The sequence below is a fragment of the Cricetulus griseus genome (assembly GCF_003668045.3).
Source record: "Cricetulus griseus strain 17A/GY chromosome 1 unlocalized genomic scaffold, alternate assembly CriGri-PICRH-1.0 chr1_1, whole genome shotgun sequence".
Taxonomy (NCBI): Eukaryota; Metazoa; Chordata; class Mammalia; order Rodentia; family Cricetidae; genus Cricetulus; species Cricetulus griseus.
The window spans coordinates 240,618,253-240,634,846 of NW_023276807.1; the positions used below are offsets into that span (position 1 = coordinate 240,618,253).

The 16,594-nt window shown below is 41.9% G+C and overlaps 1 protein-coding gene across 8 annotated transcripts in view; it reads right to left on the minus strand.

Moving 5' to 3' along the window:
- Diaph3 (diaphanous related formin 3) overlaps positions 1-12,804 on the minus strand; it is a 437,024-nt gene extending 424,220 nt beyond the window's left edge. For 7 of the 8 annotated variants that reach the window (XM_027394029.1, XM_027394028.1, XM_027394027.1 and 4 more), the window contains exon 1: positions 12,553-12,804. In XM_027394029.1, the coding sequence (XP_027249830.1) occupies positions 12,553-12,669 (117 nt within the window). In that variant the 5' untranslated portion in view covers positions 12,670-12,804. Of the gene's footprint in view, positions 1-12,066; positions 12,253-12,552 lie in introns of those variants that run through there. The other variant, XM_027394030.2, reaches the window with a different exon arrangement.
- Positions 12,805-16,594: the final 3,790 nt, after the last annotated feature.

Genomic DNA, 16,594 nt, shown 5'->3' on the forward strand with positions numbered 1-16,594 from the left:
CACACACACCACACACCACACACACACACACACACCACACACACACACACACACACACACACACACACACACTGTATCACTGTATCTTGATCTCCAGACTAAGAATCCTAAATGGCCTGAGTTTCTCAACGCCATCCCTAGGGCCAGAATGCCCTGGGCATCAGGAAACTAACAGAAAGCTGGGTGAATGAGATGTCAGGAAAATAAAATAGGCCCTATACATATGCACACTTGCTTATGGATGGACCAACCTTCATTACCATCCCACTTCCATCTTCCCACAGCCTCTTTCTTTACACTCCCTTCAGACACTGGTCACTATTTGTTTTACAGCTCACTATTTATAACTCGCCTTTTATTTTTAATAGCCCCTAACCTACCACAACACTGGGAGCTGCATGTATTAGCGCTGCAGCTTTCCATCCAGCTTCAAATGAGAATCACCTGAAATTATTTCCTTCTCTGATAATACAGACTCCTAAGTAATCTCCCCGACCAGCCAAATAAAAAGACCCAAAGGTGAGGCTAGCCCTGGGTGTCAACTCTCCCAGCTAACTGTAATCTAAAAGCAGATTAGAGATCATCAAGTTAGACAAGCTATTTGAGATTGAGTCTTCTAATACCTAAATGGTCATGAAGCAGTCTAAGGATATATACATCTGCACATGGTGGATAACAGCATCCCTTCCCTACAATGCTTGTCATGAAGGTGAGCCCAGCAGACTTCACACTGGCCACAGATAAACACAGGACAGAACAGAAACCCAAGCAGTGTCAATCAAATTCCCCTCTCCTCTGGAAACCTGTGAGAATCCTGGAAATCAGTCTCCTCTTTCACTGACCACGGGTATGTACACATACCTCGAACTGAGAGGCCTCAGACCTGGCTATAGGAGTTAAAAAGCAGTGACGGTCACATTATTTAGAGGAACAATGGTGAAGCAGCTGCCTAGTGAAGAACAAAGTTAGACTACATGGTTGATGAGCGAGAGAGGTAAAAGGTACTGACTTTCAGTTCCGGGCTAGAGTCCACCATGAGGGCTGGCAGTCCTTCGTTTGATTTCTGGAGCTATGTACTTCGACCTTACCATTCCCATTCCTGAGCTTAAAAGAGACGCCACACAGTGTTCCTTTAAGCCAAATGGCCCTGGACTAAGAATCCAAGCTTGCTACGTGGTCCTTAGTTCCCATATGGCACAGCCTACATTTTCATCATTAGGGTCACTACTCTGTGTACTTGCTGCAATTACTAATATGCCAAATTGCCCTACAAGCCAGTGAGTATCCACATATCAGAGATGAGAAAATTGAGTGGCACAGAAGTGACTTGGCAGAGCTGGCAAGCGGCCAGTCAGAATGGAATCAGGGTCAATTATAAATCAGGTCTGGACACGTGCCCTTTCCCACCGTCCCTCGCAGCTGTGACAAACCACCACAGTTACACCTTGACAAGACAGTAAAGACAGGCAGTTTGAGTTAAAGAGCCAAGAAAAGTGAAATCAAATGACTTAGGATGAGCCCAGTTCCGAATGGATGGTTAAGTAGTGACAATACTGAGCAACTAGGATAAGACCTGTAGGGAAAGATAGAATTGGCCGGCACTGACAGGAGCACACATTTCTGTGAGGGAGTTTTTCCCTTTGGTTTGATGAAGTTGCTCTCTGGAGTATCTAACAAAAATAAAATGAGTATCTGAGGTTTCTTTATTTCTCACATACATGCACATATGTTTTATGTGGTAATTTCTTCTGAGATCAAAACTTTCCAACCTGAAGAAAAACTCATTAAGACAGTGTGTTTAAAAGGAGGTGAAAGAACACCATGTGGTTCTCAAGCTGTGGGTCGTGACCCCTTTGGGTTCAATGGTTCCCTCTCTGGGTTGAGTAGATGTTTGCTGACGTCTCCCCAGGGATAATGTCACACAGCACTACGTGTTAGTTAAGCTTCAGTGCAAAGTAAAATCCCAGGTAACTATATCTTTCTGATTCAGGATAAAGCAGGAGCCATAAAATAACCACATTCCAACATAATAGTTCTTAAAAATCACCTCAATAACTAATTAAAGGAAATTAATCTTTAAAATTTTGATAATTTGAAATGAACTAAACTATCATTAGGTGTCCTTGCCTAATGTGACTAATATTTTTATTTCTATACTCTTAATTGTTGAATCACTTCAACCAAATCAAAGATTGCTCATTTGCAAAGGGAGTGACTGAATAAAGCTAGGGAAAGACAATTGAAGCTCTTCCATACACTTCCAATAGGGTTAACCCTGGGTTGTGTTTCATGCATGTTTTAGATCTACTGATCAAGCAGGCTATAGATGGAGAGCCCTGAAGCTAACAAGCCACTTGTCAGGCCGGGAAAATGAAGACCTATGCAACATAGAACTTCTCCTGAAGGAGTTTAGAAACAGGGCAGCTACATTGCAAGTTTGAGGCCAGTGTGGGGTGCCTGAGCTCATGAGATCCTGCCCCTGGCAAAAAAAAAAAAAAAAAAAAAAAAAAAAACAAAACTTACAAAATAAATTTATTTATACAACAGGAAATAAAAAAGGTGATAATGTTTAGCATAATCACAGGAAAAAATTAGAAAGGTGTGATCAGACAGCTACTTAAAAGTCTGGGCTCAATTACACTATCAATGTTCATATCCATCAAGCCTTGTTCCCTGCTGGGACACCTCAGGAAGGTTCCCAAGCCTCTTCAGATCTATGTGAGAGTCCTGCTTCAAAGTAGTGTGTGGGGAGAGTAATGATTAAGACAGTGCCCTTCCCTGGGTTAGAGCAAGGTGGCCGCTGTACTGATAATCAAGTGTCAAAACCCATATAATAGGGACATAAGGTCAAATAGCAGGGAGAGTTTCCACCAGTATGCAGCAGCCAGGTTCACACTGTGGGACTGCTAGGTTCTTCCAAGTGTGGAGATCTGAGGCAAGACAAGGGGTCCAAAGGTCATTTCATCTATTTATATTTCACTATATGTGAGGTTGGAAGTAAGAATTTGAAGGTATGCTGGGTCAAAGAAAGTTCCAGGGTTACCTCTGTCTCTGGAGTGGGGGTAAGAAACACATGTTGACAAGGGAAGAGGGCAGAGAAAGAAAGAGAGAGATCAGGGGCTAGACACTGAGATTAAGAAAGGAAGGGCAGTGGTCTAGGGCCCAAACTTCATGATGCCAGTCCCACTCCAATGAAGGGTGGTGTGCCTGGACACAAGCCCAGTGTCTGACATGAAAGAAGTAATGAGGAGAGGAAGGGGAAAAGTAGCGAAAAAAGGTCAAAATGTTCAATAGTAGAGCTCCTGTCAGATCCCCTCAACATGGTCAACTCTGCATGCCATGCTGTATTTCATAGTGATGAGATCTCCAATACTCTGAAGTGTCCTAAAAAGAGTAGAACTAGTGAAAGGTGTCACGTACGAACTGGTAAGCACTATGCCTAATCTGCCATAATAAACATTAGCCCAACTAATCTTCACAACAAACCCCAGATCCTGACCACCTCCATTTTACCAACAGGAAACTGGAAGCTCAGACACAGATTAAGAATTCTGCCTAAGCCTAAACTACCACAGTGGTCAGGGCTGGAGCTCTAAAGTCTTCAACCTGGCCAGTCATGAAAACATCTGGTTTTTACATGCCTTTGCCCAACACCACTAGAGCTTTTCATGAAAGGGGTGGACATTTAGGATACCTAATTTACATTTAAACTTAAATTAATCATGAATAAATTAAGGAACCAAGTGGTACAAAGTTACAAGAGTAACTTGGCTTCTCAATTAAGCAAGCATTCAAGATTCTATAAGCCTATACCAGGCACCACAAAAAAAGTGACCCTCAGGCTTAGGAGTATTTGCATAAAGGAACTGAAAGCTTGTTGAAAGTAACATATCAATAAACGCAGAACACCTTTTGTCAGGAAGCTGACTGAAGTTAGAACATGATTTTAATTGGAGACCTTCACCCTGTATAAAGAAATGAACCTGTCACATTGGATTTCTGGATGCAGATTATATGTATTCCATTATGTTCATTTCTCAGGTTGTCAAATTACTCATTAAAAATGAATTGTAATTGTCATTACGAATTGAATTCTATCCAAAGTTTCAATAAACAAAAACAGTTTAATTTTAACGTCCATAATTAATGTCACCAATGTGAAAACCTTTTATTTAAAAGTGGAACATTAAAAGATTTTACTTTATGATACAAATAAAGAGCCTACCTTGGGAAAATGAGGCAATTAAAGTCAAAACTCCCCATATCCTAGGGAAACAGTTCACAATAAAATTATCCAAACAGAGATTTAGGAGTGGTATTCCATGCCTGTAATGCCAGCATTTGGAAGACTGAGGTAGGAAGATCAGGAACTCATGGCCAATCTTTGCTATATAGAGTTCAAAGCCGGTTTAGACTACACTACACACTGTCTCAAAATTAATTTAATATAATAGGTACAGGATTATGGATTTCACAATCAATCCATGTAACATATGTAAGGCTTTCAAAATATTCTACTGCAGAACTCCTTGGAGAAAATGGTGGCACGCTGAACTGGCACTTAGCTATTCTTTAACTTAAGAAGATATGACTTGGACCTCACCTATCTAAAATTGCTCAAATCCCTCATCACAAATAATGCCCACATTGGATACATTTAATCATAAGCCACCTTCCTTCCCAGGATTTAAAAAAAAAAAAAAGAAATGTCTTTAATTTTTTTAAGACCTGTAAGACCTTACCCTCAAGGAAATTACAGGGAGATAATATAAAGGAAGGAGAGAAAGAAGAACATTACAATGGATTTGCATAGTTTCGTGTTTGAAAGCTATTGGTGAGTGCCTCTTACGACTAAATATATAAAGATGCATTTAAGGCTGCAAGGCTCTATTTTATCCAAGAAATCTATTAGAAGTAACCTGACACTTGTGACACACTGTATACATCTGTCAATACTGGTAAGTGCTGGCACCATTTTTGTCTCATCATTAAACAAAAAACTGGAAAACCTTTGTTTGATTCAAGTACAATTAAATCCAATAATAGTGACTTAGCTTCAGCAACAAATCATCAATCACATTAAACTAATGGTGTTGATAATTTGCATCTTCGTGGTTTTATAGTTTTGTTTTGGATTTACATGTTAACCTGCCTAGTTTGAAGCTACAAAAGCTCTACAAGTGCACTTACACTCTGCTTTACATCGACACATATATTAGTAACATTATTCAGGACAACTCCAGAGCATCACGGGAGTTTTTCTCTCAGTTTGCAGTTGCTCCCCTTGTGGGTTTCCTTTTGTTGTAACTTTCATTTATATGCAGGTTTCACGGGTCCATGAGTCTCATTTACAATGAGAAACAGAAAGCTGTCAAAACCTGTCCTGGCCATTAGTCATCAGACCACAGCCCTGTCTCTAATGTCACCTGGCACTGCCAAATAATGTTTCTGCCTCTATACACCAGGAGGAACAACCCTGGTTTGACTAAGATTTTCCAGGATGAGCTAGTCAAATATCCAATGTATGTGCCCAAAATCCAAACAAATTGCACTGCTACTATTACTATCACAAGCATAGCAAAAGCAGCACCCTATAAACAGCAAACACTGAGAAGTAACAGTGAGCCAATTGCTGCTCCTCTAAAGCCTACAACACACTAACTTCTCATCTGCGAAACTGCCCTGCTTCCCACATGAAGAAAGAAAGGCACCTAGAGAGGTTAAGTTACCATTGCCCAGCTTACAAGTGGCACAGCTGGGATCCAAGGCCTGAGAATGGGAGAAGTTACTGCTCATGTGAGAAAAAAAAAAAAAAGGGACGGTAACAGAAGGGCAGTGAGCTGTGTGAAGAGTATAGTCTGTAGCAAGCACTTCCAGAAAGGCTGCAGCAAGTAACTGGGAACTTGACCATTTCAGCAACAAAGCTGAACATTTTTAAACCTCAAATTGTCCCCTAAGTTAATAATGAACACTTGCCTCTCTATTTGAGAAAAATTACTCCAAATGGTAAGGTGTTTCAATGCTATCCAGCTTCTACTGAGAAGACATTACCTTTGTAGATGCTGTTCAAAAAGAGCCTGTGCTTTGATCCTTAATATCCCGTGAAGTAAAAGGTTATGCTTAATCTATATTTTATAGATCTGAAAGTCAAATGAGGCTGTGGGATAAACAAGTGCAAGTGTGAAGTAAGCACATCTTCAGCAATCGCCTGAGTCCTGCTTTAGATGACACTATGTGCCGACTTAAAGACAATTACATTAGTGTAATACCTTGCCGGTTTTTTTTTTCTTGTATTATTCTGCAAGCATAAACAAGTTATATACTTGTTAATTTACATTCTATATAAAAAGCCAATTTTAAATCCAATTTATAAGGCAATAAATATATAAAGATCCTAGGACACAGCAATAAAGATATGCCATAAAGCAGAGTTAATCCAAGGCAACAATAATAAAAGCGTGACAAATTTTAGCATTCCACCAACTGCACAAAGGTGTTCCAGGTAACATCTGTTCAGAAGCAATTGCTACAAGACAGACTAGATGAGATGCAACGTTTCACAGTATAATAAATGTATGTCAGTTTGCTTGCTTCATAATTAAAGACACGAGTCTTTGACAAAAGCAATTAAGCCTTGCTCTAAATCTGAGACAATCATCCCAGTGCCCACCCATCCTTACCCTCAAAGAGAAAGAGTCACCCAGTCTACAAATACTAAGCACTGCATCTCTCTCCTCTCAGCAGCTAATTGCACTCAACAAAGAGCCACTTGATGCGTCTTTCATAAGTCATACATTAAAGGGGGGAGGGGAACAGAAGGACCAAGCATCATGGACTCATAACCTCCACCAAAATATTAACATATTAACCTCTGAACCTTCCTATGTCTGAGGCGAAGAAGAAGAAGAAGAAGAAGAAGAAGAAGAAGAAGAAGAAGAAGAAGAAGAAGAAGAAGAAGAAGAAGAAGAAGAAGAAGAGGAGAAAGAAAAAAAGAAACCATTTTGGTTTTGGTGGGAGTGGGAAGTTCCTTTTGGAAGGGTGGGTTCTATTCATAAGGAAGACTAGAGAAAGGGAAATCTGAGAAAGGTCAGGGCTATTTCTCAGAAAAGCGACCTAAATGAAATGATTTTGATGGCAGATGAAGGCTACTATGGCTGATACATTACACAGCCCGTTGCTATGCACGAATGCACCCAAAGCTTTCAACTAAGAACATGATCTGGATTCTGGATTATTGACTTTGACCTATTATCTATTCATTCCAGGCCAACCTGGTCTATACATTTAGGCCAGTCAGTGTGAGACTCTACCTCAAAAAAGAAAGAGAAAAAGAAATTTAAACCAATTAGATGGTTCTAAGACTTTGCAACATGATCACCCTTGTAACTAGAATACCTGCTTGGCTTGCTATAATAGCCAGAAAAAAAAAATTACCCATAAAGTTGGTGGCTAAAATACAAATTCATCCAGAAGCTCTAGAAGGAAGAAATCCCACATCAGTTTCCCTGCACCACCATCAGTGTGCTGGTGGGGTCTCTGCTTTTGACACTGCAGCAACATGTGTTTGACCACAGGCTGGTGTTTGACCACAGGCTGGTGTTTGGCCACAGGCTGGTGTTTGGCCACAGGCTGGTGTTTGGCCACAGGCTGGCCACACATGCTTGGAGAACACTACCTGACTCCCAGCTTCTAACAGCTGCATCGCTAACCTGTCTCCACAGTTACATCACCTTCTCCTCCTTTGCAGGCAAAACTTCTCCTTTCACTCTAACGACGGGAAATAAGCTAACAGTTTTTAGCCGGCAAACATAACACAAAAGTTCTTTTTTGCCATAGGAGGTAACAGCCAAAGGCTCAATAGAATAAGGAATAGAATATCTTCCTACACCTGCTTCCAGACACACCTAGACAATAAAGCAAACATGTGCTAATGTCACTAAGCCTGCTCTGATTTTACCTCTTCCTAAATCTACGATGAACCCAAGTCACTCGGCTTTCTGCCTCTTCCCCACCTCATCCAGTTATGCCAGCACCATTTGTTGAAGATGCTTTCCTTTTTCCATTGTATAATTTTAGCTTCTTTGTCAAAAATCACAGCGGGGGAGAGGAGGGAGGTAGGAGGAAAAGGAGAGGAGAAGGAGAGGGAGGAAGAGAAAATGAGGGATCAGGAAGGTCGAGTTGGGGAAAGAACAGAGAAAGACAGCAAGGAAAGAGATACCTTAATAGAGGGAGCCATTATGGGCTTAAAGAGAAATCTGGCACTAGGGAAATCTCCAGGGATCCGAAAGGATGATCCCAACTAAGAATCTAAGCAACAGTGGAAAGGCTATCTTAAATGCCCCACCCCTATAATGAGATTGATGACTACCTGAGATGCCATCCTAGAGCCTTCACCCAGTAGCTGATAGAAGCAGAAGCATAGATTCACAGACAAACACTGAGTCGAACTCCTGGACTCCAGTTGTAGAGAGGGAGGAGTGATGAGCCAAGGGTCAAGATCATGCTGGGGAAACCCACAGAAACAACTGACCTGAGCAAGTGGAAGTTCACGGACCCCAGTCTGACAGCTGGGGAACCAGCATAGGACCGAACAAGGCCCCCTGAAGATGGGTGCAAGTTGGGGAGCCTGGGCAGTCTATGGGGTCTCTGGTAGTGGAACCAGTATTTATCCCTAGTATACGACTTTGGAAGCGCATTCCCTATGGAGGGATAGATTGGGGGGGGGGGTAGGTACTGCCCCAAATAATGTGACCAATTTTGATGATTCCCCCATGGGAGGTCTCACCCTCCCTGAGGAGTGAATAGGGGTAGGATGCAGGGGAGTCGGTGAAGGCCACAGAAGGACTGGAGAGAGAAGGAACTGGGATTGGTATGTAAAATTAGTTTGCTTTTAATTTAAATAAAAATTAATTTAAAAAAAAAAGAAAAAGAAAAAGAAAAAAAGAAAAGCACCCTCTAGGCCCCCTGGAATTCCACTGGTTTAAAATGAGGAGCTTACTTAATTCAACAGGAGAAAAAGCAAGCAACAAAAAAGTCAAGCCAATGTAGAAGGTCCAAAGACTGCGTTTATCAGAGCTATTGAGAAACAAACAGCCAAGACACAAAGAACTATCAAGAATGCCCAGACAGGTTCAAAAAAGAAGCAACTGGAACTTACCAAAATAAAAAGCAACTGCTAAAACCAAATATTCAGAACAAATAAAAATAGCAGAACACAAAGAGCTGATGCTAAGTTCATGAAATGGAAATATGGATAAAGAAATTGCTATGGACAGATCCTCCTCTAGAATCTAAGTGTAGCTCTCATCCATCACCACGGAAACTTCTCTTTGCAACAGATGAAGACCACACCTGCTCAAAATGCAGGGATGGAGAGGCCAGTCCCAGTTCATTCAACTACAAAACAACCCCTGCATCTAGGCTCAGGGAACATTGCCGAAGACAGGACAGAGAGATTATAAGAGCAAGAGGGCAGAAGTGTGCTGTGAGATTGTATCTCCTAGAAATGTCAGAGAAGTTATATCCATGAAGTCTCACCAGCATGGCTGCCTAACCAAGACCTGAACAAGGACAGCACTGATAGACATGAAGGGTAAAGCTCAGGAAGACTCAACCCTGGACAAAGAACTTCAGGCAACTAAGGAATGTCAGTAACACCAACTGGTTATCCATTATCAAATGATCAGCCCTGAAAATGCTCAAATAACATTAGAAGGAATGAGCAGATTGTATTCAAATATTTAAGAACATAAAGCCAGGTGGTGGTGGTACATGCCTTTATTACCAGCACTAGGGAGGCAGAGGCAGGTGGATCTCTGAGTTTGAGGATAGACTGATCTGCAGATTGAGTTCCAGGAGAGCCAGGACTACACAGAAAAGCCCTGTCTCACCAAGAAAAAATAAAAAAAATAAAAAAAATAAAAAAATAAAAAAAAAAATATATATATATATAAATAATACACATATAAATGTAACAACAAAGAAAAAGAGGCCATGAATTTGAGAGAGGGGTGGTACATGAGAGGGGTTGGAAGGAAGAAAGGGAATAGGGAAAATGATGTAATTGTATTCTAATCTCAAAACAAAAAATTAATATGTAAGCAAAAGTCTAATTGCAGAGTTCAACAAGAATGCAAATTACTTCTAAATTAATTACTTAGTCATGATTTATATGAAGCCCCACCCATTAACACTGTAGGTGTGTTTATCCATCTTAGAACTTCAGTATGTTGTCTCTTAAACCCCATTTCACCCATGAACTCAACACTGTAGGTGTATTTATCCATCTTAGAATTTCAGTATGTTGTCTCTTAGACTTAATTTCACCTTTGCACAACTTTTAACAAATGGTATGGTCAATATGCTATTGTGTGACTTTTTGCTCTTTTGGCTTTTTTGAGGGGGCCCACTACCCAGCTCCCAAGTAAGTCACACAGAGTCTTATTCTCACTTAGGAATGCCCAGCCTTAGCTTGGCTTGTTTCTAGCCAGCTTTTCTTAATTTATCCCATGTACCTTTTTACTTCTGGGTTTTTATCTTTCTTATTCCTGTATATCTATCTGTCTTTCCTTCTTACTCCATGACTGACTGGGTGTCTGGTCCCTGCCATCCTCCTGCCCTTGTTCTCTTCTTACTGCTCCTCCTCCTTCTCCTCATTTCTCCTTTTATTTATCCTCTCTGCCTGGCAGCCCTGCCTATCCTTGCCCCTGCCTTGCTATTGGCCATTCAGCTCTTTATTATGATCATCAGGTGTTTTAGACAGCCACAGTAACACAGCTTGACAGAGTTAAACAAATGAAGCATAAACAAAAGTCACACACCTTAAAATAATATTCCCCAACAATATTGCATAACTAAGAAATAAAAACCACAATAACCAGCCTTTAGTAAAATCAAATACTTATTCAGGAATGCCATACTTTAAACTACAGAAAACCACACTTAATGAATCATGGACCATGGGAGTCCAGACAAAATATATTGAGAGTATTATTCCAGTGAGTAAAGTATAAAAAGAGATGGCATTGTCCCATGGTTCCTTTTATGACCAAATTATCTCTCTCCTATACCGTCTCAGACCTGAGCAGATAAGAGTAACGAAGCACACGCTTGACTTTTTTTTTTTCAACATGTCTCCATCCATCTTATTTTGATGCTCACTTCTGTATAATCAACCCCACTGATGCTCACTGTCAGTATCCTGATGTCCCTTATCTCTGTTCTCACTTGTATTTAATTACAAGTAAATACTATACTTAGCAATTGAGTCGCAATCTACTATATCCCTTATTTGTAAATCATGGCTTAAATTCTTCAAATGTTGATGCTATGACAAAAAAATAATAATTTTCCCATACATCTAAGTAAAGCAGCATTAAGTCTCCAGTTCTCATGGACTAACACCAAAATCTACCATCCTACACAATCAGACCCAAATGAAAATCATCCTCATTACCGATTTTTCCTCCAGCTGACATTAATAAAAACCTTACCATAGCTCTTCCTTACCCATTGAGAACACAAAGTTCACTCAGACATAGTTATGATTTTCCTATCAGAATTTAGAAACCAACTGAACGTAGAGCCATACAAAACTGTCATAGTATCTTGGTTCCTTTACCAAAGTCTACATGACTTTGGTCAAGTTCATGGAGAGCGACCAGGCTTTGCATCCACCTTTGTAAGACGGGCTTATTTTCTGATCACACTGAAGGTTGTACATGATAATCTACTTTGGAAGTACAGTGAAGAGATAGTGTGCTCTCATGCTATGCAGGGTAACGTCATGACTTCACAATTAAATTTAATCTTTCCACCACTGTTTAAAGCTTTAAAAGATTCGTACTTAGATCTTCAACCTCTACCTTCTCATGTTCAAAGAAAGTGCCTGTGCAGAAGGAATAGCCAGGGCAGCTGTCATTCATAAGCTATATATAAAACCGTGGAAGAAGTAGCCCTACCTACTGTCAGTCTCAATGTCAATAAAATGCTCCCACTTATAAATATACATACCATCGGTGGTATTTCTTAAATTAAAAAAAAAATTAAAAAGAGCGCAAAGCCTACCCGTTTAACGAGTTCTGGATACTTGAAGACTCCTTCCAAACTAAACAAGACATTCTTTAGCAGTGACTACACACCCCGCCAAGTTTGAAAACAAGCTGCCTCAACTTGAAAAGTTCTTGTTGGATTAAAAAGAGGGAGAGGGAGAGACCATCAGCTAGAAGTTCACTTTCTGTCTTACAGTCTGTTATACCAAAGGGGTGGGGTGAAATTCAACTTTTTTTTTAAAAAGTGCAGAATCCGCCCGGATGACGTCAGTACATCGACATTTGAACTGGTTTTCAGATTGGCTTCAGGGAGAGCAGCAGGGCATTCGTCCCTGACGGGAATCGAACCCCGCCCTGTCACAGTGGATCTAAGCCGATTAGCAGCTCTGGCCCTCTGAAACAAACCTAGCTCCCCGCTCTCCTCCCGGGGTTGTCAGCCTGGGGCGCGGGGCGCTGAAGGCCCCGGGAGTCGCCGCACCCCGAGGCTCTGCTCCACACTTACCAATTTGGGGCGCTTCTCGCCGGGCTCGTGGGGGCCTGAGGGCGGCGCGGGAGACAGGCCCTTCCTGCGCGGCGCCTTGCTGTCCCGGCCGAGAGCGCGCGCCCGCTGCCTCTCCATCTCCCCGGGTCTCGATCGCGACCTGACCTGGGGCCGTGGCTCCTCGGCTCACCTTCCGGGTCCCACGCCCGCAGCACCGCGCACTAACCGCTCGCTGCCCCGCGATGGGCCAATACATCCGAAATCTCCCGCCACCTCGGGCGGCCCCGTCAGCCAATCCCGCGCCGCGGAGCCAGGGACGCGCGCTCCGCCCCTTCCGGGTCTGCCTATGCCTGGGCCTGATTGGCCCTTCGGCCTGTCCATTGAGCTTCTCGCCCTCTGGCTGTGCAGGCGGCTAGGCAGAAGCTGCATAATAAGAGCATAGGCGTTTGGAAGGAATGTTGAGCCTATGAGAGTCACTGGCACGGCTTAATTTAGATTTTGAGAGTAGGATCTGGAAACCCGAGCCGCAGGGCGACTCTCCAGGTACTATTTGAGCAGCGCTGAGTATGAAAGCAACGAGTAAGCCCTGTGATTGGTCTCTGGAGGTCTCGGTGTCTGGGACAAGTATTTCCGTGCTGTACTTGTCTGCGCCCATGCCTCATAGAAGGGAGGTTTTCTAGTCTTGTTTACCGTTTGTATAAAAACAGAGATGTCACCTCAGGGAATATGAGAATTTATGCTGAAACCCAAAATGAATGGCCATAACCCGGGAACCTGAATTCAGGTTGCCCCAAATACCACATTTCAACGCAGTAACGGTTTCGTGAAGTCTTTGATAATTGAAGCAATGAAAAAAGTCATCAAGTAACTTTTCAAACACATTGGGAGAAACAATTAGAAAAGCCTTCAGATGCTGTGGGATGTCAATCTTTGGTTTGAGGTTAGCGGAAGCTAGTAAACTTGTAAGGAAGAGCAAAGGCAAAGGGTGTCACTTAATTGTCACAAGAATGTTAGATTAAACACAGTGATGAGTGACAATTAAGTGAGTCAAGATTATTTGGCCATGGTTTTGCAGCATTCCAACTCTCCACAATCAGTCAATCTTGTAGAATTGTTAATGCAGGTGTGGCTTTTTCTGGAACTTCGGTTCACATTATTGAAACGTGCCTAGGAGCCTGAGTGCTCACTCTGGGTCAGCCAAAAACTATAAGGAACACAGTCTAAAAAGTTCATAATTTAGTGTGTGTGGTTCACAAAAGTTGACACGAATAACCAATGTAGAAATAACAGACATTCTACACATTTTTAAGAACTGGGGGAAATCCTAAATATTAGAACCTGGGCTTAAGCAGCCTTATCAAGGGAAACTCAGGCATCTGTCTCCAATATGACAAGTAAAGAAAAGAAAACTCTGGAAATCCATTCAGTATGGCCACACTGGGAAAAGGAACAAATAAAAAGATACAGGGATCCCCCAAGTCCATCTCTGGAGCATGGACCTGATGTTTGGGTTTAAACAATGAGCAAGGGGTGTGCATAACTGAGTAGTTATGGTCACCCTGTGATCCTACACATCCTCATTGCCATACCTTCCATGTGTACCACATGCTGTCAGAACTGTGCCAAATCTCTTCCTGGAGACAAGCTTCTCCTCTGGCTGACACCAAGATTCAGCCTTCTTCTCCATTATTAAACAGCAAGGGGCAGGGTGGTTACAATTGAAAGGATACATGGATTTACACAGGCAGAAAACTGGTAGGGTCTTCGCATAAGAGGTAGGGCAGGCAGCAAGGCCAAGAGAGGTCAAGAATACCTAGCTGAAGAAATTTATCGGGTATATAGTGAGGGCCCTTGGCAGGAAACTATGTAGATGAATTTGTTGTGTACACTGAAGGTCAAGTTTCGGGGCTAATGCAGTTTTCTCATACATCACTGTTTCTTCCCCTTTAAAAGTCATCTTTGCCTTCCAACTATTTCCTTAAAGATATTGATCTCCTGACCATACAGAGGTGATGTGGCCAAGACAGGTAAACATGAAGTATTGATCTCAGGACAAGAAACAATTCTAGGTATTCCACAGAGATTAGCACAAGGGTTCGGAAAAATGAGCCTAAGGTTCGAGTAAGTTTTCGGGGTTTAGGTTTGGTTTTTGCCTTTCAGGTAGTGTTTGTTGCTTTTCTTATTTAAATGCTAGTTTGTATTGTCACATGTCCAGATTTTTGGCCTCCATGACCATATACTGCTTAAGCCAGCATCCAAGAGAAGTTACTAGCTCAGTGTCATGATGAACAACAAAGATGAAGCTTTAACTCTTGCTATGTATTAGCTGAGTGGTGTTGGAGATGATGTTTAACTTTCTTTGCTTCTCCATCAGCAAATACTTCAAATAGGACTGCTTCAGGTTCAATGAGCCAACATACAGAAAGCACATATGGGTGTCCTGTATATGGGTGTCCTGCAGCCAAGGAAGACCAGGAGAAATACCTGTAGTTGGGACAACTTAGATTTATTACAGAGCATAAGAACACACACTATGGTGAACCACAGGGGTCTTGGGAAGAGGGTGTTAGAAAGCACTTGAAAGACCTGCGTTTTCCTTTGGTGGTTTGGGGAAAACTTCACAGGACACTGTTAGGAGGACTGACGTGGGTTGGGTGCTGTCAGAAAGTGTGGGCAGTTTAATGACTGGACATCTTAAGGTTTTCTAGGAGCATGGCATGGTGGAGCTATAACCAACAACATGGCAGATACTCCAAAAGTGAGGAGTGTGTGATGCCAAAATACAAAATTCAAACAAACTTAGTTTTTAAAAGTGATTGTATTCTATTTCCAATTGCAGGAAACATTTCCATTCGTCTATATTGCAAGTGATGCACACATCATCCTATATATCACAATGACTCATCTACTGAGCTGATCAAAGAATGTGGCTAAATCAGCAGTGCAATGCTAACGAAAGCAAAAATGAAGAGTGAAAAGGAGACTGGTGACATGACAGTCACTTAGAAAGAAGTAGAACTTTCTCAGCAGGCCAGCTCTGCAAAACTAGGCCCAAGCTGCCTGACTGCAGGGGTGGATGATGGTCAATGTTTCTTGCCAGCTTGACAGGTTCTAGAACCGCGTAGGAGACACGCCTTCATCACACCTGCAAGACGGTATCTAGACTGGGTTTAGTGGACCTGGATGCTGGACTGAGTAAAAAGAAGGAAGCAAATTGAGCACCATTGTTTATCCCTCTGTGCTTCCTCACTGCCTGTGTCCTGTCAGCAGCTGCCCCATGTTCCTGCAGCAGTCCCTGGACTCCAGCTCTGCTTCAAAATAAACCCTTCCGTCTCCCAGTTGATTTTCTCACATTTCATTGCAACAAGAAAATGAACTACTGTAAAGGAAACTACCCCACTTCAGCGGTTAGTCTGAACATGCAGTAATAAGAATGGTTGACTCCACTGTGGTTTGTGATAGTGTCATGGAGCCTGCTTTCTGAGCTGAGCCTAAAATGAAGCTTAGTCCATAGTGGCTCCCCATGAATTTATTGAATGTGGGCATTTTGATGTTACATGCTATCCTTTATTTTAAGTGTGCTCAGACAAACTAAGTAATTTTGTTTGCCTCATTTCATCATGGTCACCGAGTGCCCTTTGTCTGTCACTAGTGTTCCGAAAGGTGTTGTCCGCATGATAACAGCAACATGACCCGACTTTGAGTGTCAGATCCATTCCTAAAAGCATTGGACCTACTTCCAAGTGTCAACATGGCTAGAGCTGTTGCTTTCTTTCTCATGCCCTTGGCACATAAATGAAAATAAGCAGGAGTTTGAGTTTCCAGCTTGTTAAAGAGCACTCTGGATTTCCCCACAGAAATTCATTGCAACACACAGTTGGAAATACTGTTTGTAGAACTTTTAAGTATATTTTACTCATCATTTAATGCTGAAAGCAGCATTCCCAACCTCTCGTTCAGAGCAGACAATGGAAAGGTCTTCCAATTTTCTGAAACAATTGCAGAAACATGACCCTGTGCTCCATCAGCATGCATAATGACACAAAGTTGAAGGAGAGAAAAG